The 24,077-nt window shown below is 50.3% G+C and overlaps 9 protein-coding genes across 9 annotated transcripts; 4 read left to right on the plus strand and 5 right to left on the minus strand.

The window, feature by feature from the left end:
- Positions 1–3,148: 3,148 nt before the first annotated feature.
- Positions 3,149–4,423, plus strand: Aspvir_008063 (WD40 repeat domain-containing protein; the record flags this gene model as incomplete). Its single annotated transcript, XM_043271239.1, has 1 exon — positions 3,149–4,423. The coding sequence occupies one exon, from the start codon at positions 3,149–3,151 to the stop codon at positions 4,421–4,423; it is 1,275 nt and encodes a 424-aa protein (XP_043127174.1).
- A 1,566-nt stretch (positions 4,424–5,989) lies between these two features.
- Positions 5,990–7,334, minus strand: chi3 (putative class III chitinase; the record flags this gene model as incomplete). Its single annotated transcript, XM_043271240.1, has 6 exons — positions 5,990–6,070; positions 6,130–6,829; positions 6,882–7,009; positions 7,059–7,072; positions 7,117–7,182; positions 7,229–7,334. The coding sequence occupies 6 exons, from the start codon at positions 7,332–7,334 to the stop codon at positions 5,990–5,992; spliced, it is 1,095 nt and encodes a 364-aa protein (XP_043127175.1).
- Positions 7,335–8,241: 907 nt separating this feature from the next.
- Positions 8,242–9,636, minus strand: Aspvir_008065 (O-methyltransferase; the record flags this gene model as incomplete). Its single annotated transcript, XM_043271241.1, has 5 exons — positions 8,242–8,549; positions 8,602–9,053; positions 9,115–9,238; positions 9,283–9,406; positions 9,451–9,636. The coding sequence occupies 5 exons, from the start codon at positions 9,634–9,636 to the stop codon at positions 8,242–8,244; spliced, it is 1,194 nt and encodes a 397-aa protein (XP_043127176.1).
- Positions 9,637–11,060: 1,424 nt separating this feature from the next.
- Aspvir_008066 (putative integral membrane protein (Pth11)) lies at positions 11,061–12,372 on the plus strand (the record flags this gene model as incomplete). The annotated part of the gene is made up of 5 exons (XM_043271242.1): positions 11,061–11,247; positions 11,298–11,354; positions 11,400–11,467; positions 11,524–11,999; positions 12,057–12,372. 5 exons carry the CDS (start codon positions 11,061–11,063, stop codon positions 12,370–12,372), a joined length of 1,104 nt encoding a protein of 367 aa, XP_043127177.1.
- A 395-nt stretch (positions 12,373–12,767) lies between these two features.
- Positions 12,768–13,823, minus strand: Aspvir_008067 (uncharacterized protein; the record flags this gene model as incomplete). The annotated part of the gene is made up of 1 exon (XM_043271243.1): positions 12,768–13,823. The coding sequence occupies one exon, from the start codon at positions 13,821–13,823 to the stop codon at positions 12,768–12,770; it is 1,056 nt and encodes a 351-aa protein (XP_043127178.1).
- Positions 13,824–15,188: 1,365 nt separating this feature from the next.
- Positions 15,189–17,961, plus strand: Aspvir_008068 (uncharacterized protein; the record flags this gene model as incomplete). Its single annotated transcript, XM_043271244.1, has 3 exons — positions 15,189–15,431; positions 15,464–15,638; positions 15,701–17,961. 3 exons carry the CDS (start codon positions 15,189–15,191, stop codon positions 17,959–17,961), a joined length of 2,679 nt encoding a protein of 892 aa, XP_043127179.1.
- A 431-nt stretch (positions 17,962–18,392) lies between these two features.
- On the minus strand, positions 18,393–19,985 carry Aspvir_008069 (hexose transporter protein; the record flags this gene model as incomplete). The annotated part of the gene is made up of 1 exon (XM_043271245.1): positions 18,393–19,985. The coding sequence occupies one exon, from the start codon at positions 19,983–19,985 to the stop codon at positions 18,393–18,395; it is 1,593 nt and encodes a 530-aa protein (XP_043127180.1).
- A 290-nt stretch (positions 19,986–20,275) lies between these two features.
- Positions 20,276–21,734, plus strand: Aspvir_008070 (glycoside hydrolase family 88 protein; the record flags this gene model as incomplete). The annotated part of the gene is made up of 2 exons (XM_043271246.1): positions 20,276–20,398; positions 20,454–21,734. The coding sequence occupies 2 exons, from the start codon at positions 20,276–20,278 to the stop codon at positions 21,732–21,734; spliced, it is 1,404 nt and encodes a 467-aa protein (XP_043127181.1).
- A 62-nt stretch (positions 21,735–21,796) lies between these two features.
- Positions 21,797–23,999, minus strand: Aspvir_008071 (glycoside hydrolase family 154 protein; the record flags this gene model as incomplete). Its single annotated transcript, XM_043271247.1, has 3 exons — positions 21,797–22,814; positions 22,859–23,075; positions 23,129–23,999. The coding sequence occupies 3 exons, from the start codon at positions 23,997–23,999 to the stop codon at positions 21,797–21,799; spliced, it is 2,106 nt and encodes a 701-aa protein (XP_043127182.1).
- Between the last annotated feature and the right edge of the window lie 78 nt (positions 24,000–24,077).

The following is a 24,077-nucleotide window of genomic DNA, read 5'->3' on the forward strand; positions in this document are numbered from 1 at the left end:
TAAAATAAAAGGAATCTATAATAAAAGACTATAAATAGGCTAAATACTAATAAAATATAGCTAGATTAGTAATAATATAGAAGAAGGAGATACTTATATAGATATACTTATACTTTTTTAGAGTATAGTAATTATAGGCCTTCTATATATAGCTATTTATTATAAAATAGTTATAGTAGTAGTACTAGGGGTTATAGAGCTTTACCTAAAGATATAAAATATAAGGAACTCTATAAGATATTATTAGTATATAATTCTATAAAGCTAGGGTCTTACTAGTATTAATAATATTAATTCTCTCTCTTATAGACTTTCCCCCTTTTATAATAGGGAAGGGAAATATATTAATAAGTAAAATTACTATTATATAATATAAAGAACCTATATCTAATAAACTTTAGATAATCTTAAYTATRAAATAATAGAATTATAAGATAAAGGAAAATAATAAGTTATAAGATAATAGAATTATAAGATAAAGAAAAATAATAAGTTATAAGATAATAGAATTATAAGATAAAGGAAATATTAAATTATGAGAATAATAGAATTATAAATAAATAAAGATATTAATAAAGCTATTTAATTTAGATAAAGAATTATTAAATATATATAAGAAACTATTTAATAAAGGGAAGTAAGACCTATAAATCTAAACTATTATTAGTCTAATCTATTAAACTAATTACTTAACATAGAATTTACTATCTAAAATTAACTATTTAGCTATTAGATACAGGCTAGAGAGTAATAAATAGAGTAAGGAAGCTATAAAAGATAAAGAAGAATCTATATTACTAAATTAATTAAGAGATCTTACTAAGTAGGCATCTTAATAGTACTAATAAGAGAAGAGAAGAAGGAGAAGTTCCCTAGAGATCTATAAATCTACTTATACTATAGGAAATATAATATATCTTTATAGGTCTATAATAATTACTATTAATTATTTACCTATAATAGAATTAAAATAAATACTATAACCTATAATAGTAATAGAATATATTATCTACTAATAAGAGATTCACTCCTGCATTTTAAATAACTATAGGAAGATAATATTAACCTAGGAAGGTAAAGCTCTTTAGATTTCTAAATTAGGAAGTATTATAGCTTTAAGGGTAAAGCCTATAAGGAAGGGAGATAATTATTAAGGGCTATAGTAAACTATAAAGCTACTATATACTACTAATATTAATAGTATAGAGGGTTTAGACCTAGAAGATTATATAATCTACTATACATACCTCTATAATTAGCTAAGTATTCTATAACTTAGTAATTAGTTCTCCTTACTTAGGTAACATACAGATAATTGCTCCCTTCATGCTGATCTTACCAGTTGATATTGACCCTTAGTAGGCGATCTTACAATAAGGTAGGAGCTATAGCTATTAAATATAAGTATCTATTTCTCTCCCTTCCTTATATATTCTGGTTTATCTGTTACCTTAATGAAGCTTTAAAGCCATTAAATAGCAAGCTTATCTAATATCTAGCTATTAGGAGATGTTACTATTATAGTATCTAGTGGTAAGGCCTTACTCTTATTAAACTAGGTTTCTATGAAGATTCTGTTACCTTTAGGAAGTGAGAATAGATTAGTATTTAAAGAGAAGAATTATTAGAATCTTACCTTTAAAGATAAACTAGGGATCTATATACCATCTATCTATAGTAATATATTTAATAGCTATAATATTCTCTCCTCTTTCAGCCTTAGTAAGGTTAGGGACTGAAGCTTTCCCTTTATCTTTTATAGTAATCTTTATACTAATTACATTCCTAGATTTGCCTTCGCCAGGTTAGAATCCATATTTATTAAAGTTATATACTAAGCACACTGGAGTATCTTTAATCATATTCATAAGCTAATTATACTAATATCCTAGTAAACCTGCATCCTTAGCCTAGATACACTTTAATTCCTTTGTATTCTGCCTCACTAGGCCTAGATTAAGGTGTTCTGGGAGTTATTTCTTAAAGTAATATACCTATATCTTACTAACCTATCTAGATTCCCCTGCGCATTAAAGTACCTGATTTATATACTCTTCTAGTAGCTTAAGCATTACTAGCATGTTTTAATCATGCATACTAATAATCTACTAGATTAAGGCCTCCTCCTGGTATCCCTTAAGGGCTCTATTAACTAGTTTATTAGCTGTTTAAGGATGCATATGCTTCTTGATATGATCACATAGGGTAGCATAAGGAACACTATATTCATGTGTAATCTTAGAGATATTTAGTTTTTTTTAGGCCTAAGCAGCCTCGCAGGCCTTGAGGAGGTAAGATTTATTAATTTTAGAAGATTTAGGCATACTGGGTGGTTGGAATAGCTTCAAATAGTTAAAATCATGATTTCTATCAAAAAATAGTGGATTTGGTGTGGTTAGTGGTTTTGCTGTGGCTCACCCTCAACGCGGAGCAGTGAGGGGGGGCCTTAGTCATGGATAACTGCGCTGATAAGGGTCACAGAGTGGTACTTAGCGCGGAACCCAAACTCTATCTAACGATTGACTAAGGAAGAGATCTACGCCCCAGGAGACGGCGCCAGGTCCTGCCGGGAATCTCTCATGTAACAGGACTTGTCCTGCGTCTTTACCGACTTGGATCAACTGTCAGATAACACTTGCTAGGGGCCTACATGCAGGTTATGGCCTCCAAAAACCTGAGGAATAAATCAGGTGTTTACCACGGCAACCAGAGCACGTGACATGACCTTCGCCCACTCCTATTCAAGGGAACACATTGTAATGCTGGAGTATCAAACTTCATTTTCTCCACATTCTATAACGACACTCTACGGCTTGAATTCTATTCCTGTCCTGGGCCGTGTTAGATACTTCAAAGATGAATCAGTCCACGTCAAGCATCCCACTTGTGGTATAACTGTATAAGTGCTATCGTGTTCCCAGGAAGGCAAGCTTCTATGGTCCCGTGTTACATACATGACCGCGATGAGCCAATTATTGACTCCTAGACAAGCAGAGGAACTGTACGTACCTGCAAGGTTCTGAAATTTTTCAGTTCATGTACTAACGCGCAATCAGGCACAAGTCCATACTTGGCTACCTTTCATCAATAAACGCGCGTGGGAGCTCAGCAGCTGTGCGGGAAGAGCTTGGCATTGGCGACAATTTCGATGAAGAAACTTGCAAAAAGTACAAAGGGCTATTGGAGAAAAAATGGACAGGAGTGGCTCGACTACAGAGGAAGGCAGGATTCCTGGAGCTTTTCCTTAGGCCACTCGCAAGGAGTGGGGCTGATCGATTCACAGATATTAGAATTAGAGTCCAGCATCGCCGGCCTGAAAGCCGAGCTCGATTCCGTCGCACCCCGGAAACGGTCGAAACAGAATATAGACCCCGCAGATTGGCTTCCCGGATTGTCCTCAACGCATCTACTCGAATCACACAGAGACACCGTAACGTGCATTGCCTTCCATCCCCTGTTCACATCGCTCGCCTCGGGGTCTGAAGATTGCATGATCAAAATATGGAACTGGGAATTTGGTCAACTGGAACGGACTCTCAAGGGACACGTGAGACCGGTGTCTGGCCTTGATTTCGGCGGCCAGAAAGGGAACACTCTGCTAGCGTCCTGTTCGAGCGATACTACGATCAAGCTTTGGGATCCTAACGAGAATTATGCGAACATTCGAACCCTCGTCGGTCACGATCACTCCGTTTCGGCTGTGCGTTTCCTCACACCCACAGGGAATCGTCTTGTCTCGGCTAGCCGAGACGGAACTATTCGAATATGGGATGTGTCGTCAGGATATTGTGTGAAAGTGATTGACTCAGAGGGCGCCTGGATTCAAGACGTGTGGCCTTCGTTCGACGGTAAATGGCTAGTCTCAGGTGGCCGCGACAAAGCAGCAACAATCTGGGAGGTCGCATCAGCCGAGTCAAAGGTGTCGTTGTTTGGGCACGAACATTATCTCGAGTGTTGCGTGTTTGCTCCTCCCGCGAGTTATAAAAATCTAGCTACTCTTGCTGGATTGAAGAAGCCGCCTTCCGCACATAGCTCATCCGAGTTTATCGCGACGGGAGCTAGAGACAAGACAATCAAGCTATGGGATGCCCGGGGAAGGTTGATCAAGACCCTTGTTGGCCATGACAACTGGGTAAGAGGACTGGTGTTCCATCCCGGGGGGAAGTATCTGATCAGTGTCGCCGATGATAAGACAATACGTTGCTGGGACCTCTCCCAAGAGGGGAGATTAGTGAAGACAATCGACAATGCCCACGCACATTTTGTCAGTTGTATTCAGTGGGGGCCGAGCAGCATAGGTGACCACTCAACAGTGGAATCGGATACGGCCGACGGAAGAGTCAGCAAGGATGTCAACGGGCCTGGGTTTCAATGCGTCATTGCAACTGGGAGCGCCGATTCATGCGTACGTGTCTTTACTTAAGGCGCCAACGGTCAGTAATATGACAAAGATCCTATCTCAAGACACTGGCGGTACGAATTGAACGGGAAATTTACCTTTTGTACCCGTTCGTAGAACTTTTAACTCAACACGTTGACTTATCTTCCAACGCCGAAGCAATATGCTTCTGGATGCTATGCCTAATGGCCTACTCATCCCAAAGCCGCAAGTATGCGATTATAACTCTTTATGAAGGAAGGACATTTATTCGCTCCATTTGTATTGCCAAATTGGGATATACAATGGGAGACATGTCTAGTCCATTATTGACGCTATCGGGTAATGTCGAAGAATCAAACTATTAACGTACCGGTCTTGTTAACCCCAACCATGGTCCAGGAACGTTACCTAAATTCGCTGTATCGATTCAGCGATCTCGCCGGACTTTCGCATAGCTTCATACCAGTCTGGTAGAGGCCCCGGAAGCAGCAGGTGTCCCGATTGATCCTACTGATGTTCGGAACATGATTATGCTGGAGCCTAGATTGGCTCAGAGTTTCTTTTGAAACTGTAACACCATCTCCGAGAATGAGTTATTCGTCGACGCGGACAAGAATATCCGTCAAGACATGTACTAGTGCTGTAGTAACCAACTCACTCAAGTCATCTTATGGAGCGGTTAACCCCCTGCTAATTCTGTAGTATAGCCTCTTAAAGAAAAGATTTATGACTCTAAGATAGAGAGGTAGGACTAACTCTAGCATGGACTGTTTCTAGACTAAGTATATATAAAGTATTAATCTATGGATAACTTGCCCTTATACACTCTTTATCTATTCCTCTTCTAGTGAATGATGAGTTGGAGAGGGCATATTATAGACTATAGTATAGACTACTACTCCTTCTCCAAACAGGATTCTAGTTAAGTAGGGTTAATAAGAGACATAGTATACTGCCTAGATTAGATTTATGCACTTTGTTGCCATTCAGAGACCATAGGTAGCAGCAGTACACCCTCTCCAGCACGCAAATCCCTCTAGAAACAAAGCGCTTACACCGCTAATCACTTATGAAACTAGTTAATTAATAAAGCCCAGAGAGACATATAATATCTGACTCCACTTTATACCACTTACTCTTCTCGGCCTATATACAGAGGAATTGCTGGCCAGTTTAACTTCACATCTGCCGAACAGCGAGCCTAGCGTCGTGCCTCAATTACTTGCCACCGTACCAGCGTCAGTAGTCGATAATAAACCCACATGATTCAGACCCGTTGACTACCTATTGAGGGAATGTGCCAGTCCAGCTGTCACATCCTACTACTATAGACTTACCAGAAACGACATAATACTGAAATAAACGTATTGTTAAGTATAGACACCAATCAAATATGTGCAAGGCAACCAAGCATAAACATCTGCCACTCAACAAGCCCCCGCAGCCTTATCCGCCGGATACCCGCAGTACACCCCCCCYCCCCCCYGGATACAAACCAGCCCGGCGGAACACGGCTGCAGCACCCACGCGCCGTTGTCACACAGCGCGAAGCTCGCCCCGTTGCACCCAGACGCGCCCGCCGAACACGACCCACCGGCCGTGGGACAGCTACCGGTCGGCGTTGCCGTCGTCGACGTCGTGGTCTTGGTCGAGGTCACACTCGTCAAGGTCGTCGGGACACTCGTCGTGCTGGACGTAGTAGTAGTAGGAGGAGCGGTGGAAGTAGAAGAAGTAGTCGTAGAACTCACAGTTGTCGTCGACGCGGCCGAGCCTAGCGCGCTCCGAATCCCAGCCAAAAACCCACTATTGGCCATCACCTGGCTCGCGTCCCAGGCCATGACGCCGCCAAAGGACGAGAAGCCCTTGACGTACGAGATGATCCCCGCCAGCGTGTCGACAGAAACGTATCCGCTGCCTGCGGCGGTAGAGCTACCCGGCACACCGAGGAAGATCTTGACGTTCTTATTGAGCGAGACGGTCTTGGCCCAGGTGTCCCAGGTGGCGAAGTTGAAGTTATTCTGGGATGAGGAGCCGGGGACGTAGGCCTGCAGGCCGCAGTAGTTGTTGTAGAACTGGATCCAGATGGCGTCGAAGGAGACGGCGCCGTTGAGCATGGGCCCGTCGGCGGCGTCGGGGTAGGGGCACTGCGGGGCGGCGGTGAGGTAGTACTGCTTTGAGGAGTCGGACTGGAACAGCGAGCGGAGCTGGTTGGCGAAGGTGGGCATGTTGGAGACGGTGGACTCAAAGTCAAAGTCGAAGCCGTCGATGACGGCTTGGCCGAAGGGGCGGAGGGCGGAGGCGCTGGTGGGAGGGCCGAAGGTCTGCCAGAGGGTGTTGGCTCCTGCGATGGCGGCGGACTCGCTGGTGAAACCGCCTTCTGTGTAGGTTGCGCCGCCAATGGAGAGGAGGATTGTTTTGCCGAGGGATTGGCAGATGGGGATATCTTCCCTGTTGGTTGTTAGTTGTTGCTTGCACTTGTTGGAGGATGATGGGGGAATACTCTATCTGAGGACAGCTGAGCAGGTTCGTGCCGGCAAAGGTGGTGCAGTTGTCGCCTGCGTTGGCAAAGTTGACTTCGGGGACACCGCCCGTGCCGCTGATTCTGGTGACAAAGGCGAGTTGGTAGACCTGTGACTGTTAGGGTGGGTGTAGGGCTGGGTTGATACAGGAGTCAAACATCAATATCGGCGTCTACGCGGTTAGTGAGTGGTATGCCATAGGTTGTGGTGACTTACTCTGGCAATAGTAGGACAGCCGTTGCTGTGCTGCGAGACCGGTGGATGCTCCATGGGAATTTTGGCCTATTCTATCAGACACGCAGGGCAGAGTGATAAGGACAGAGCATACCCCAGTAGATGGCAATGTTGGACTGGCTGTTCAGGTTCAACTTGGCAGAGGCAGTGTGGAATGTAGCCAAAAGGCTTGTCCAGACACCGAGTTTGTACAGAGCCATGATGATGATGTTTACAGAATGCCTGATCGAGTACAAACAGGAGGATGATCGGATGATGTCAAGGCAGATCCAGAGTGCTCTGGGCTCCGATTCTTATATCTTGACCATTGCCTCTACGTCTGCATGCATCCTACGGTATGAAACCATAGTGAGAGTGAGGAATGTGACTGTGCCATATTGGCGGCCTCAAGGTGTCAGCCATCCGCAGGAATGCCCGCCCCATTCCTGAGAGGAGGCTAGTATAATGCTTGATTTGCAGATATTGATGTCGCATGATATGAGATAGAGGATTAGATAGCATCAGTTGCAACAGTAGGAGTGTGGAGTATGATATTGTCAGGGGTTGTGACTGATGAAGGTACCTGCAGAAAGATAAGCATGAAAAGATGACGAGACGGGTGTTTCATGCAGCAATATAAAGCTATATTGTTCCCCTCCTTATCTATCCAGTAGTGCTGCTACTGTAGCAGTCATAAACTACTAGCAGCAGACTAGCAACTGACTAGTAATAGATTAGATGCTCTTCATCGGAGCAATGGAAGTTTACAGCGGTTATCATCCGAGACTAATAATGCCGGCAGGTGTGCTTTGTGCCTGACCATCTGCATCGATCATGCGCCACATACTATGCACCGCTCTAACACACACCAGTCAGAATATCCAACGATCAAAGCCATCTCGCTTACTTTCGTTTGGCTTCAATCGGAAATTGCATGCGATGAGACGACTTCGAGCCATGTGCATAGCTGACCGGGGCAGGATACCCCCTTGCAGGTAACATTCCGCGGGCCATGTGTAACAATTGAAGTCGGCTGTAGTCTGTAGTCTGTACATAGCTGCATGCAGGCATTGACATTGTAGTATTCTGAAAAGCCTAATAGAGTATATCAACCACTCGTAGACACAGTTACTTCAATCTGGCCTCGACGACCCCGACAGGCACCCCAGGCGCCCTCCACGTCTTGACCAGTTTCAACCCCGCCTGGTCCAACAGGTTCGCAAAATTCTTCTCCGTCCGCTCGACACCCGCAAAGGTCATCATCGTATGGTCCATGTAAGCATTGGACATGGTCGCTCCGACCTCGGGCATGATGAACTCGACGATCAGGACGCGCGAGTGCTCCCCCATCGCCGCCGCCAGATTCACCAGGATCTGTCGGACCTCGTCATCGGGCCAGTCGTGGAACACTCGGCGGACGTAGTAAACCAAGGCACCTAATCTGTCAGTTCCCCAGGTATATACAAGACAGGGATTAGAGTGACGTACCCTTGACAGGCTGCGCCTGGAAAAAGTCATGCGCCATGGGCTCAATCCCATGCGTTTCCAGCTCGCGCCCATTCTGCTCAATCACAATAGGCCGATCCTGCAGGATAAACCGGCCCTTGAGGCCCGGCTCAGTCTCGCGAATCTGTCGCAGGATATGGCCGCGTCCACCGCCGACATCCACAATTGTCACGCCGTCGTCGCGCGCCAGAGCCCCCAGCTCCTGCGTGAACGGGTACAGACCGTGCACGACAAGCGCCGAGTCCTGCGCCATCATGGCGTCGTTGAGCCGGCTCAGCCGCTCGGGGAACTGGGAGATGTAGTCGAACATGGTCTGCCCGGTGCAGTTGTGCACGTGCGTGTAAGGGTTGTCGGTCAGCGTCATGGTGTTCTTCCAGTTGTGCTTGGCGAGGAATTCGTGGTTGCGGAGCATGGGCGGGCAGTACTCGTCAACCCTGTCCATCACTCAGTATTTACTCTGAGCGGAATAAATAATAAGAGGGCTTGAAGACGTACAACACCTTGAAGATGGCGTTCATCTGCGGCGCCATGTAGATCTCGGAGAAGGGGGTGTGGGCGTACTCCTCCTCGCCGGTTTCGCGGAAGGGGCCGAGGGGCGTGAGGGCGCGCATCAGTCGGACTATCTCGTCAGCTTGCTTCTTTCAGTGGCTGAAGGGGAAGTACCAATCATCTCCTTGTCGACTCCGGTTTTTGCAGCAATCTCTTTGGCGGAGATGCTTTCGCCCGTGGGGATGGCATGGAAGACGCCGGCTTCGAGGAGGGTGCGGATGGCGCCCATGCTGGCCATCTATTTCTGTCAGTCGTCAACATGAAATGGACCAAAGTACGCACATTCTCAAAATTGGTGAAGAGCATATCGACCGGACCGCGAATGGTCTGCAGCAGGCGCGAGGCCTTGACCATCAAGTCGTAGCGGGCAATGTAATCATTGTCGGAGGTCTTGTATGCATTGGTGGCATTGACAACCTCGTCCAGATCCTTCTGGATGGCGTCGATGTTGTTCTCCATGCTGCCCATTTTTGAGATCAATCCCTGTCTGCTTGGTCTGCAGGAACATTTGTTACATATCACCTCAGACCCCCGGTGCAGCGGTACTTCTTATAATATTGACGAGTATAAGCGGGGAATGGCTTCGGATCTCCCTCCGCCAATCATCACAGATGCGGCCGTCGCTAATGTGAGGCATCACAATTGCCTCCTCTTTCTCCCCATTGTTCTGTCTGTGCCCGGCGCTGCGATGGGCTTCATTGGCCGGGGATGGCGCGGCGCACTTAGCTGCAGCATTAGGTGAGTTTATTCTCCGCTGGGACACTTGCTTGGGACTCCTCCCCGAGAGTTTCTTTAAACATGCTCATGTTCTGATAGGAGGATACTCAATGATCGGCTGGTCCAAGCGAGATTTCGCCTGTCATATATTGCTTTGCAGTTATTGCTTATGGCCGGAACAGTATGTGAGCGGTCATATAGACTAACATTCCTGTTTAAGTAAAGAGCCGTCGATGATGAGTCTGCAGAGGAAAGTAATTACCGGCTGACTGACAGACAGCGACCGAATGACAATATGGCAGTATTACGGAGTATGTTTCAAAAGCAATGCTATTGTGAAACAGCCACAAGGACTAGTCGTAGTACTTATGTACAAGATGTCCGACGTTGAATGCCTAATCCGCTGTTGATCTCCATTGCTTTGACAGACACTAGGCAAAGGAGAATCGATATTATTGTTTCCCCGCTGAGGCAAATTTACAGGTCATTGCAGCTTAGCTGTTCCGTACTGGGTTTCTATCTGCATATTATCCCACCCGCCGGACCGGATCCGCCGTGCATATCTCTCTTCTACAAAGTAGATACGTAGATAATGCAGGCAAGATCGGAGAAGCAAGCATTGACTCGCGGATTGCATCCGAATGATCAATGCTTCATCTCGAGCTATTTACCTCGCTGGGATAGGTCTTGGTTATGGTACGTCTGCAAGGGCCGTGGATAGTGCTGCTGCACTGATAGTGATCGCCAACACCAGATACCTCATATGCTACAGTCAGACCGGAAATAGAATTGTCACGCGCTTGATGAAGCAAAAACAAGGTGTCACAGGATACGAGATGGCGTTTTTTGACAGCTCTCTCTATATACGTTACAGGTAGGACCAGTCTGTAGGAACTAGCTAGGTGCATGGGAGATATTAACAGTGGTCGATGCGTCTGACATGTCGTTGGATGGCGTGACATAGCTCCATAGTGCTAGTCAATAATTAAAGCAGAGATAGCTAATTGAGATATATCACCTTCCGGTTGATCGTACTTTTTGAGCACAACAGGAGACAAGGAGCTCAACTCAAGCATATAAACCGGAAAAGCCTCCCGAGTCAAGCTCCTCAATCAAACCTACACAACTTCAGCTTTATCCATTCCAGTATCGTCAATTCGTTGACTGCAACCGCCATGGATCCAAGCAAGACGCCCGCCTTCCCTCCCCCACCGGGCGTGACGCCCAACTTCGAGAACCCCCAGCGGTCCGACTATGACATCTACTCGGTCAGCATTGCGATGTGTCTGACAGGCACATTTGTGCTGGCGCTGCGGATGTACACGCGGGGCGTGATCCTGCGGACGGTGGCTATAGATGACTGTATGTTCATGCCTGCCTTCGACCATGGTAACACGATGCTGACCGAGTAGGGTTCTGTATTGCGGCGCAGGTCTGCGCATGGATCTTTGCCATCCTCGGCTTTGCGAGTACGTTTTCCCCCCTTCATAACACGATCAAAACTAACGAAATAGACATCGAAAACGGTTACGGCTCGCACATCTGGGACCTGCACCTCGTCAAACTCAAGCCTTTCAAACAGGTACCTTGCCCGGTTGCTCCAAACCCTACAGAGCCCAGCCCAACTGACGATAATAGAACGACCTCGCCGCAGAAGACATGTTCGCCCTCGGCATCTGGTTCGTCAAAACCTCCATCCTCCTCTTCTACCTCCGCCTGAACCCCGAGCGCCGCTTCCGCCAATGGACCTACGGCATCATCGCCTTTGTCTTCATCTACTCGCTCATCAGCATCCTCGTCTTCACCTGCGGCTGCATCCCCGTTACGGCCATGTGGGACGTGACGCAAATGGCAACAGCCAAGTGCGTCGACCAGCTGGCGTTCGTGTACGCCAACGCGGCGTTCAATCTGCTCTCTGACCTGATGACGCTCATCCTGCCGATCAAGCTGTGCTGGGCGCTGCAGACGACAACGAAGCAAAAGGTTCTGCTGTGTTTGGTGCTGGCGATGGGTTCTTTCGCGTGCGTGATTGCCATTGTGCGGATTGTCACCATGATGCCATTCGTTCATTCGATGGATTTCACCTGGTACAAGGTCACGCTGGCCAAGTGGGCGTACGTTTTCCCCTTTTTATCCCTTTTGTTGGGTCAGGATGCTGATGATGATAACAGAATGGTCGAGATCAACGTGGGCATCATCTGCGCCTGTCTGCCTGTTCTGCGGCCGCTGCTGCTGCGGATCGTCCCTCGGTTGGTGGGAACCAAGATTTCCAGCACGGATAAGCACACCGACGAGAGCTACAACATGCAGGACACGGGATCCAGGAAGAAGAAGAAGGGCGTCCGGAACTGGGATTACCTGACGACGGTGGGGACGCAAAATCCGCGCGAGGACGACGTGGAGAGTATCAATGTGCGGCCGAATGGGAAGAGCGACAGCCAGGAGGGGATCATCATGTCGACTGAGATGAAGATTACGTATCATTGATGTCTCGGATTTTCGGGGCTACGGGATAGTTTCTGCAAAATTTGTACTCTTGTACTCTAGTGTCAGTCTTTAATTGCTGTAGTGCGGGACTAGTTCATTGCGTCAATCATATACAGTTTCCATGTTCCTAATGCTGCTTAGTATTTATGTGTCAATACAATGTCTAGCCACTAATGATCGACCAAGAGGCCAGATAAAGTACGTACAAGGCTCCCATTAACGGTAGCCTTGTGGCTCTGGAAATGGATTCTTTGGTCTAAAAGTGGCTGAGTGTATAGATATGCGTATCCGAAAGCGTATTCTGCTACATTGCAAGTCTAAACCGAGCAGTGCTAGCTAGCCTTTGAAATTTGAATGATTTCGATGTATCTGGATATCTAGTACTTGCGAGACAGTTAAGAGAACTTATGTCCCCCAGAGTCAACTCGGACCTCGTGGAACCTTCTCTCCTTGTAAGCTATCGCCACGATCAAGTTGTTGACAAACATATAGCAAAACACAAGGGTGATAAAGGCCGCGGCCGCCAGAGGACCCAGGACGGCAAACACAGCGAACCCGTACGAAGCCGAGTTGAATGCATCATTGCCAGCAAGAGCCTTTGTCGCCAGCCCGACTTGCATGGCGCTAAGGACGATAGCGATGTACACTGTCGCCGACGCCAGCCATTGGAAGTTTTCCTGGAAGAAGGTGCCATACTGGTGCCAGTGGGACATGTAGCCGCGCAGGAACGGCCGTTGGGAGAGACGATACATCTTATTGAGACGGCTCAGACGCAGCTCTCCGTAGATGAAACGCGGGTTGATTCTTTGGTAGATGGACTCTGTACGGAGTTGTTCAACGAGTGTCCTCCACCCCTGCCATGAGAGCTCCTCGTCGGGTGGGAGCAGTTGCTTTCCCTTTGCGATATAAAAGTCACTCTCGTGGGTGATTAGCGCGGCGTATGAGAAGAGAAAGCCGAGCGCAGATCTCCACAGCTTCTGACGCGCGAACTGCTGGGTGCTTCTGGGGGAATATGTATATTCCCTGCTGCGCAAGCACTCGCAATCCTTGCTGTAACTAAGATAGTCGGTCCAAAAGCGTGGCTCAAGCAGGAAGCGTGGGATTGGTTTGAGAAAGATCCGGTCCCGTGTCCAGACGAGATGCATGTCCATTCGTTCTGTGATGAAGATCTCCCGGCCAAGAAGGAGCTGGTGGTGGAGCGGACGAGGTGGCATGGGCCGACCCGCGAGCCAGAGCCAGTCAACCACCTTGTCCAATCTTTGCAGATCGAGCTCGTTTTCGATGCAGCCCATAACATCATTGCTCGGGGACACTAGATGATCGGCTTCGGTGCGATAAGACGCGGGGAACGCTGACAGGAGCTGCTTAGTTCCGGGGTGAGACGCGTCGCCCTTGTCGTCGTCGGCCCTCAGAAGTCGGACCGAGAACGGAGGAGAGTCAGGAGACTGCATCAAGGAAGAAAAAGACGTTAGCTCGGCTGGCCTGACTGTAGGTACAGTTCAGGTACCTGTTCGTGTTGCTGTTCCATTTTGTCTTGCTTTCGACGCGTGTTATATTCCTGCCATTATTGAGCATTTCAGCTGTATGAATTTTAGCATCACCCGATATTTTAAGGTCTGAAGTGTCCTGCAAGGTCGGCTTGATACATTATTACTCCTCCCGACCAGGCGTGCTCAAACACCATGCTTTTTTTTCCGCAAGTGAACTTATTGGCTGACACTACGCCACGATATGCATGTGGCCGGCTGAATCACATCACAATCCCCTCTCTGATGGAGTGAACTTACTCCAAGAAACCGTCTGAATATCCACTCCCTCTGTTGAAGTGTAATGTCTTATATCTCCGTGGTGTTCTACTGGAAAGCCTCGATAGACTTTGCATAAGCCCGATCATCGCCGCCGCACGACTTTCTGGAGTGCAGGTAGACTGCAGCCGCACACCAAAAGCCGCGGCTGTCGGACTCGCTGTCTCTAACCTAGCTAGATATCACACAATAGTAATGGATCCGCTCAATAGTGGCCAGCTTTTCCTCCTTGCTGGAATTGTCATGATTGCCTATTTATGGCTTCTCGGTTGTTCTCCACGGGACCGACTGCTCAAGATAAATCGTGCCTTACGACGGGAATATCCGAAGAGAAGGGACGAACAGCTAGAAGGAAAACAGGTGGGTGAGGAGCTTTTGCCAATCAGTTAGAGCGGATTATTGATGCGAATAGCTATAGCCATCAACCACTCGGCAACCTCTAGAAGTTTTGTACCCTGACCCCAGCGATAAGATCAACGGTGAGGTCGAGGTTGAGTAGGTCTTTCTCTCTCCCTCTGTCACCAAAATCCTTTGAAATTCTGCATCTGATGAAAAGGCTGTAGCATCATTGCTGTACATGGTCTCGGGTCTAATGTGGACTGGTCGTGGACTTGGAAGAGCAAAGCCCGAGATATCCACTGGTTAAGGGACACGGACATGCTTCCGAACGTTGTGCCAAAGTCAAGAATCATGGTATACAACTACGACTCGAAATGGCATTCGAACGCTCCACAGACCCGTCTACAGATCTGCGGCGAAGATTTAATACGAAGTATGCACAATTTTCGTAATAATAATGACATGACAAACCGCCCAATTCTTTTGATCGGTCACAGCCTGGGCGGGAATGTTATCCAACATGTGAGTCCTGGTCTGGCTCTCTGGGGCTTGATTGATGCTCATTTGTCGAGATAGGCTCTGTTATACGCCGACTCGGAGGCAGAATTCTCATACCTGCCGAAACTGACCATCGGCCTTGTCTTCTTGGGCTCCCCTTTCAGGGGATCTGCCATGCAACCCGTGGCCTCCTTCGCAGCACGGGTCCTGTCTCTCGCTCAATCGCATGCAGGAATCATCAACGACCTTGAATACGACAGTCCGACCATGACAGACAAGTTGCACAGCTTTTGCCGTCTCCGGGAGAGGATGTTGATACCGACGTCCTGTTTCTTCGAGCTCTACGCGACAGACTATGGGAGGAAGATCCGGATGCCTGGGTTAATCAAGGGAATGGCACGTATTTCAGAGGAGTGGGTGAACAAAGTCTAACTGAATCCTGACGACAGGTTGTCCACGAGGCTTCCGCTTGCATTCCCGGCCGCAATAGGTTCGCTCTGCAAACCGACCACCTGAAGTTGAACAAATTCTCCGGCCCCAAGGACCGATCCTTCATAAGCGTCTCGGAGGAGATTGGCAAAATGGTCGTTACTTCGAAAGACTTGATGGAACGTCGGAAGAATCGTAAGCCAAGTGTCAAGCACACTGTGTGGTAAAGCTTGAAATCATTCTAACGCTCCGGTTAGTTGCCGGAGAATCTCACTTCTGTGTACCATTTGGACGAAACAGAGATTTTGTCGGACGTGAATCAATTCTAGCACAGCTTCTCACGACCATTCCTCCTACCGCAGAAGTGGATGATTGCCAAAGGACAGCCATCGTAGGACTCGGAGGAGTCGGAAAGACTCAGATTGCGCTCGAGGCTGCCTTTCGAGTCCGTGACGCACACCCCGGTTGCTCTATCTTCTGGGTTCCAGCTGTGAATGCTGCAAGCTTTGAGAATGCCTATCGAGAAATAGGACGCCAACTCGGCGTTGGAGGAATCGATGAAGACACGGCGGACGTCAAAACAATTGTTAGAGAAGCTCTGAGCCGGGAGAGCAGTGGTCACTGGCTCTTGATCGTCGACAATGCGGATGATCCAGATTTACTCTTCAGTGATATGGCCCTCTCCGATTGCCTCCCGTTCAGCCGGAAAGGCTCTGTCCTGTTTACCACCCGAAGCCATGAAGCCGCTGTGAAACTCGATATTCCCGAAAGGAATATTGTTACCGCGGCGGAAATGAACGTCGCCGAAGCGACGGATCTATTACTGAAAGGCTTGAGCAGCCAGAGATGCAACCTCGAAGATGCGAAAAGCTTGCTTGTCTTCTTAGCCAATCTTCCCCTTGCAATCAAACAGGCATCCGCATACATAGCCAAGACGGGGATGCCCATTGTTAAATACCTCCAACACTGCAAGTCAAGCGATAAAACCCTGATCAAGCTGCTTAGCAAGGACTTTGAAGATCGGGGACGTTACAAGGGCATTCGGAATCCAGTAGCCACGACTTGGCTGATCTCATTCCAGCATATTTCACGGGACAACCCAGTTGCGGCGCGGTATCTGAAGTTTATATGTTTCCTTGCCGGAAAGGAGATTCCAGTCTCTCTCCTGCCACCCGCAAGCGACCAGCTAGAGGCGGACGAAGCGATCGGCATTCTGAAAGCATACGCGTTCATCACCAATCGTGACAGTCACGATTCGTTTGACATGCACAGACTCGTTCGACTGGCGACGCGGAACTGGTTGGACGAAGAAGGAGAACACGAGGAATGTGTCACGGAGGTGATACAGCGCTTGGTGCAAGCAGTTCCTTATCCAGAAAGTGACAATAAAAATACATGGATCAAATACCTGCCGCATCTAGAGGCTGCGCTTGGGTCTCGAGAAGGCTCTGCAGATAAAGCAGCATCATTTCTACTTCAGATCGCAGGACAGTGCTATTATGTTCTCGGGCAGTATCAGAAAGATGAGCAGAAAACGCGGCAAGCACTGGAGCTGCGGGAGAAGCTGTTTGGCAGAGAGCATCCACGAACGCTCGACACCATGGAGAATATTGCGATAGTCCTGAGCGAACAAGGAAAGTACGAGGAAGCTGAGCAGATGCACCGGCAGGCTTTGGAGCTAAAGCGGAAGGCCCTGGGCGAAGAGAGTCCGTCTACGCTAAAATGCAAGAGTAACTTTGCCGCACTCTTGGGCTACCTAGGGAAATATGATGAAGCTGAGCAGATGCACCGGCAGGCGTTGGATCAAAGCCTGAAAGTGTTAGATAAAGATGACCCCTACCTTGCTTATAGTATGAACAATCTTGCAGTAGTGCTGAGCAACGGGGGAAAACACGAGGAAGCTGAGGGCCTCTGTCGGCAAGCGCTGGAGCTATTGAGGACCAGGATTGGTGAAGAGGATCTACACATGCTCAACTGTATGGCGACCCTCGGACAGGTGCTGGGCGCGCAAGGGAAGTACGAGGAAGCTGAGGGCATTATTCAGCAGACGATGCAAGTGCGGGAAAGGGTGCTTGGCGAAGGCCATCCGGACACACTCGCAAGCATGAGTGAGCTTGCAGTAGTGCTGGGCAACCGGGGAAAACACGAGGAAGCTGAGAGCCTCTGTCGGCAGGCGCTGGAATTGATGAAGAATGTCATTGGCGAAGAGCATCCAGAGACGCTCAGAAGTATGGATTACCTTGGTGCAGTGCTTAGAAATCAAGGGAAGTATGAGGAGGCCGAGGGCATGCTTCGGCGGACAGTGGAGTTGCGGGAAAAGGTGCTCGGCAAAGAGCATCCAAACACACTCATCAGCCTGACGAACCTTGCAGCCTTACTCAAGAGCCAGGGGAAGCGAGAAAATGCGGTGGCTGTTATGGAAAAGTGCTACCCCTTATGGGTTCAGAAGCTGGGGCCAGACCATCATATGACACAGTCTTCTCTTAGAACACTGAATGATTGGAAACTTGAGGGTTAATAATAATGACTTGGTTCAGCTGAATGCTATCTGTTCTGATCCACTAGTTATAATCCTAGTTCCTAAATTTTGACCTTCAAGAAAGACTATAGGCTCGTTTCTCCTCCAGGAACCACTGCAGGTTGCCTATGATGCTGCCGCCACCGCATACGTCTTCGAGGGTCGACTCTGTGGCGTCCAAGGCAAGGGTTATTCAAGGATAGGGAGAGGCTTTTGCATGGATAAGCATAATAGTAAGTTCAAGATTACGTGTTAAAGTCACTGGAGGTCCTAGGGAATCAGGCTGTGGGTAAGCTCAACCAACGTCACTCTCGAAGAAGCCTTTCTCAAGACCGAATAGCTATTTTATTTCCATTACTGTGAGACGCTTATACTCTTGCTGAAGCTGGAGGAGTTAGGGTGCTATTGCATCAAAATTGGATATAATCTGGCTAAGCCTCAACCCTCTCGACATGCGCACTTGCACTCCCACCCTTAACCGCAACAGCCTTGTCAGCATGGACATCCAACCCCATCTGCCTCATGGCATTAACCCCAGAAAGCGCATCCGGCCCATCAAAAATCTCCGCCACCTCCTCCAACCCCTTCCCCTTGGTCTCCGGGAAGAAGAAAAAGATCAGCACAAAGTGCACGCAGATCACACAGCACCAGACGATATAATACCGCCAGGTAATGGCATCCATCGCCACGGGGTTCGCAAACGAGTTGTAGATCCCCGCCAGATTGCCCGTGAGCTGGTACATCATGCTCGCCTTCGCGCGCAGCGAGTACGGCACCACCTCCATGATGTACGTCGGCGCGACGGGCGAACACATATGGTACGCGGCGCTGAACAGGAAAATCATGACCAGCACGCCAGCCGCATACCCCTTATCCTTGAAGCCGTGTTCCTGGTTCAGGGCCGAGCACACCGTCCAGATCACGTAGGAGACGCCCATCCCGCCCATGCCGCAGAGGAACAGCCGGCGGCGACCTGCGCGATCGACCAGCGTCGCGAAGCAGGCGGCCGTCAGGAACGACCAGACGGATAGGCAGGCGTTGATGATGAGCTGGGTGCGCGGGTTCGTGACGTGGATGGTGTTGAGGACTTTGGAGAGGTAGTATGAGGTGAGGCCGTTGCCGGCCCACTGCAGCATGGCGGGGATGTACAAGGCTAAAAACAGGCGGTGCTTGTTTCCTCGCGTGGCGACCCACTCCGTCCAGCGGGAGAGGCGCTGCATCTTCTCCATTTCCAGTGTGGCGGTGATTTCGGCCATTTCGAAGCGGACGAGGCGCGAGGAGGCGTCGCCGTCGGCGTGGTACTTGGTTAGCATGGCGAGGGCTTCCTCGCGGCGGCCGTTGTAGATGAGCCAGCGGGGGGATTCCGGGGCGAAGAGACTCAGAACGGCCTGGATGAGGGAGAAGAAGCATTGTAGGACGCTGGGGATGCGCCAGCTCCAGCTGGAGTCGGTCATTTTGAACGTGCCGTAGGTGATCCAGGCGGCGATGAGCGAGCCCAGTGACCAAGTAGTCAGGTAAAAGGAGACGAGCTTGCCTCGCTGGGAGGGGTAGGCGACTTCCGTCAGGAGAGGCGGGGCGGCCGTGGCGACGATGCCCAGCCCGAAGCCGACGAAGAAGCGCGAGACCACGAACATGCCGTAGTTGACCGCAGCGGCCTGGAGGATCGAGCCCAGGATGATGATGAGCGAGCCGCCGCAGATGGGGTACCGGCGGCCAAAGCGCTCGCAGAGCTGCGAGGAAATCAGGACAGAGATCAGTGTGCCTCCGGTTGGACCAAAGGACATGGCGCCGAGACGCGGGCCTGTTGGTTTGCCAAAGTATTTGTTCCATTGGGGGAGGGCCTGCATGCCATTGAGCATGCTGCTGTCGTATCCGGAGGCGATTTGCGTGAGCAGGGCACACAGCAGGAGGGTGTTGAGTTTGATGAGGGTCCAATCCTTGTAAAAGGGAGGACGCTTGGGAGTGACATCTTTGAGAGTGAGGCCTTCAAAGTTGTCCTCGCCTTGTCGATCTTGTTGAGTCATCTTGTCGGTACTGCCTGACTGATTGTTGTTGGACGGACTACTACAACTGCCAGACCTGCTTTATGTACCCACCTGACGCGGGGAAAATCTGGGGAACATCGGGCCATTTCTGGAGTCAATCGTCCGATGACCGTCGATCTGTTCTGGGGTTTCTGATGGCTTCGGGGCGGGCGAATGTGCTCGGGCATGATTCCTCCGAGGGATAATAATAGTGGCAGTGATAAGCAGCATAAGCATCATCAGAGAGGTTATCCATCATCCTACGGTTCTTACCTTGACAATTTTGCAAAATGACTGTAGACATAGCTCACCACCGAATCCAGTCCAATGGATCCCAGCCTCTAGAGAAAATCTTCTCGGAAAATGTGCTGGCCAAGATTTTCCGCGTGGCCGTCGAGGAATTAAACAATAATGTACCATCACCACACCACAAGATCATTTAAATACTAATACTGACACTGACTATAGGACCCTCCAACCGAGTATCCGGAATTCGTCCCTCAAAAAGGCCCCTCAACGGGCCGCTACATCCTCCGCGAATCCTCCTTCTGGACCTGCGGCTTCTTCCCGGGGCTGTTATATCTCCTCCTCGAACGAGCCATCCGATACCCCTCGACCTTTCCATACCTCGGGCACAACCAAAACCCCAAGAGCACAAACATCGCAGCGGTCCGAGATCACCTCCTCACCTTGTGCACCAAATGGACCGCCCCCATCTACCCCATGTCCCTCCGAACAGACACTCACGACCTAGGCTTCATCCTGGCCCCCTCCCTCCGCCGCTCCTGGGAACTGACCTCCAACCCCTCCAGCCTCCAGGCCCTACTAACCGGCGCCCAAAGCCTCGCCTCGCGCTTCGTCCCCTCCACCGGCGCAATCCGCAGCTGGGACGCCCTCCGCCAGTCCGACGTGGAAATCACTTCCCTAGAGACTGACTGCCTCGTCATCATCGACAGCATGATGAACCTCGACCTCCTCTTCTACGCTGCTGCGCATCTCGGCCCGGAGCTTGCTGCCATTGCTACCACTCATGCGAAAACACTCATCAGTTCCCATCTCCGCCGGGAAAACATAGCAGGGAAAGTGAAAGAGGCCTACTCTACCATCCACGTCGTCAATTTCGACCCCGCGACGGGAGCAATCAAGGAGCGCCGTACTGCACAGGGGTACTCTGCTACCTCGACGTGGGCGCGCGGCCAGGCGTGGGCGATTACCGGGTATGCGCAGACGTACGCCTGGACGCGGGACCAGCAGTTCCTCGATGTGGCAGTCGGTTTGGCAGAGTACTTCCTGGCGAGGCTGGAGGGGGCGCCGGCTTGCGTGGAGAAGATGATCGATGGGAGGATGGTGGGCAGGTACGTGCCGCTGTGGGACTTTGATGCCCCCGTTGACGAGGCGAGTCCGTTACGGGATTCCTCTGCGGGCGTGCTTGCCGCAAATGGGATGTTGTTGCTCTCGCAGGCGTTGGTTGGGGACGACGAGGGGCTCGCGCGGCGGTTCAGGGACGCGGCGATGAGGATTGTGAGTGAGACGGTGGAGTTTTCGTATTCGAGGGAGGAGGCGATGTTGGTGGAGGGAGGAAAGCAAGTGGAGGATGTGTCTGGGCAGCGGTTTGATGCCATTCTGCGCAATGCGACGGCGAACCATAATGCGAAAGATCTGGATCGGTACAGTGATCATGGGCTTGTGTATGCGGATTACTATCTGCTGGAGTTTGGGAATCAGCTGTTGAAGCTGGGATTGATATAGACAGTACTCCTATAGAAGGTTGACCTTTCTCATATGAATGTTTGATTCTATACCTCGTATGACTACTGCAGCGTGATAGTGTCGTCCTCTAAATCGACCCGTGGAAAGTCCATCCATCTCTCCCGTAGACTCCGCTGACTCTGGTCCTGTGTCGTTGCAACTGCAAAGACAGCCGTCACCAGGACCACTTCCTCAGAGCCAACCTCGTGCCTCACCACAGGAATCAACGTCCGCTGCGCCATGAGATTCGTATTCGAGTCCGGCTTCAGCGCCTCATGCTCCGTCCTTGCCATGGAAGCTATCCCACGGACACCGCTCGCCCCAGCCGCAGACAGAACAAGCACACTATCCTCTGATACGTGAACCCCCTCCCCTACCCCAATATCCGTGTCCAGCCAATCCTCACCCTCGAGAGCAGGAAGAATCCGCTCCCGACCAGGCGTCTTCGCATTCGCCTTCGGCACCCGCTCAATCGCAAACCCCCCTTCAACCAAATACAACCTCTCCAGATTTTTATTACGATAAATCCGATGAACCCTAACATGCCAATCCGGCCACCGATCCGTCGGCGGAACCAGCGTAGTCCGCACCGTGACCTCCCCATCCACCCACGGCCGCCACTTGACCTCCGCCACTGGGATTTTCTCCTCCTGTCCCTGTACGACAGCAGTCCCAAACCGAACAGGCGACGCCTTCCACTTCACAGCCCAGGTCGCGCACCCATCCCGGCTCAATGCAAGGGTACTATCCGGCGCGAGCTGCTGTATTAATGGGCCTGTGGGCACGCTAAACGCAAACGCGGACGAGTACGCGAACTTGCAGTATTTCGCCTGCGAGGCTTTCATCGGCCAGGCGACGAATTGGCTTGGGTTGAGGAGGAAGTGGTGGCCTCCGGATGGGTGGTTGCAGAGGAGTTGCTGTGGTGCGGAGACGATCTTAACTGCTGGCTGTATGGATGGGTAGGGTGCTTCTGGGGTGGTCCAGAAGGGATGCGAGTCGGGGAGGAGAAGGACGATGAGAGATTTGAGGCTCCAGTAGACGGACTGGGGGGAGTTGTAGTCTTCGGCCATGTACATGTTGCTGCATTTGTTAGCTAACACTGAGGGGTTATGGGGGAGACGTACGGATACAAGTAGCCGATGTTCATCGTCCCGTCGGCGTAGAACATATCTGTTGAGTGAGTCGCCCACCAGCGTAAATGTCTCAGGAGGAAGCCTTTGACTGCGCCGAGAGAAGCCAACGGGTCTGGCATATCAGGGATATCGGCGACAGCCAGTGCAGCGAAGAACGCTCCGCACGCAAAGCGATAGGTCAGGGAGCGTCCAAAGGGGATTGCGCCTCCTACTCACGTCAGCTTCAGCTCTTCACAACTATACAGAAACAACGAGACGTACCATCACTGTCAAAATACCACCAAAAACTCCCCCCAAACTCCCTCGCCTGGACCCGGTACCTCTCCGCCCGCTCGGGGTCCAAATGGCTCGCAAACTTGACAAAAAGCAACTGACTAAACTGGATCGCAAAACTCCCAGAATAGTAATCCGCCTGGCGCCCACACCCTACGGCATCCCATCGCCCAGTGCGCATACTCTCCTCCCTTTCCCTTATCTCCTCCTCAGCAGACAACCACGGCCCATCGCCCGACCACCCACCCCCAAGATAAAACCCATCCAGCACCTCAAAATCAGCGTCCATTTTCCCCTTGACCTCACCATACGGAACACCCGCAACAAGCACAAGCGCCAGGTTCGCAAACACCCGAAACCACCGCCAATTGTTAACCGGCATGTCCTTCCCGTGCATGCCGCGCAGCCACGCAACGATGTTGCGCCGGGTGGTCGCATCCTGGCCGTGGAAGAAGGCGTCCGGCGCGAAGAGCAGCGCGCAGGCTAGGACCTCTGCCTCGACCATGCGCTGGTCGCCATTGGCAATGGTGCCCCAGTATTCTTCATGCTCTGGGTCTGTGCCGGCGCGGATGCCCTCGATCCATGGTTGGGAGGCGGTTTTTATGGCTTCGATGGTGGTAGGGTCGGAAGTGAAGGATAAGGAGTGTAGGAGGGTAGCGATGACCCAGAGCGGGCGGGCGAATCCCTCGAGCAGGGCGGCGCCATCGTCGAAGTGGGCGCCTGTTGAGATTGGGAGGCGGATGAAGGCGTGTGCGGGGGAGAAGTGGGCGTGGAGAGGGCGGACGAGGGCGAGGGCTGCGTGGAGGAGGTCGTTTCGGGTGAGGAGCGGGTTGTTGCTGAAATTGGGGAGGGGAGGCATATCGTTGTTTGTGTCTTTAGACTTAGTATGTTTAAGGATTACATTTTATATTTATTTAAGGATTACGTCTTTGCCAAA

The sequence above is a fragment of the Aspergillus viridinutans genome, assembly GCF_018404265.1.
Source record: "Aspergillus viridinutans IFM 47045 DNA, scaffold_6, whole genome shotgun sequence".
Lineage (NCBI taxonomy): Eukaryota > Fungi > Ascomycota > Eurotiomycetes > Eurotiales > Aspergillaceae > Aspergillus > Aspergillus viridinutans.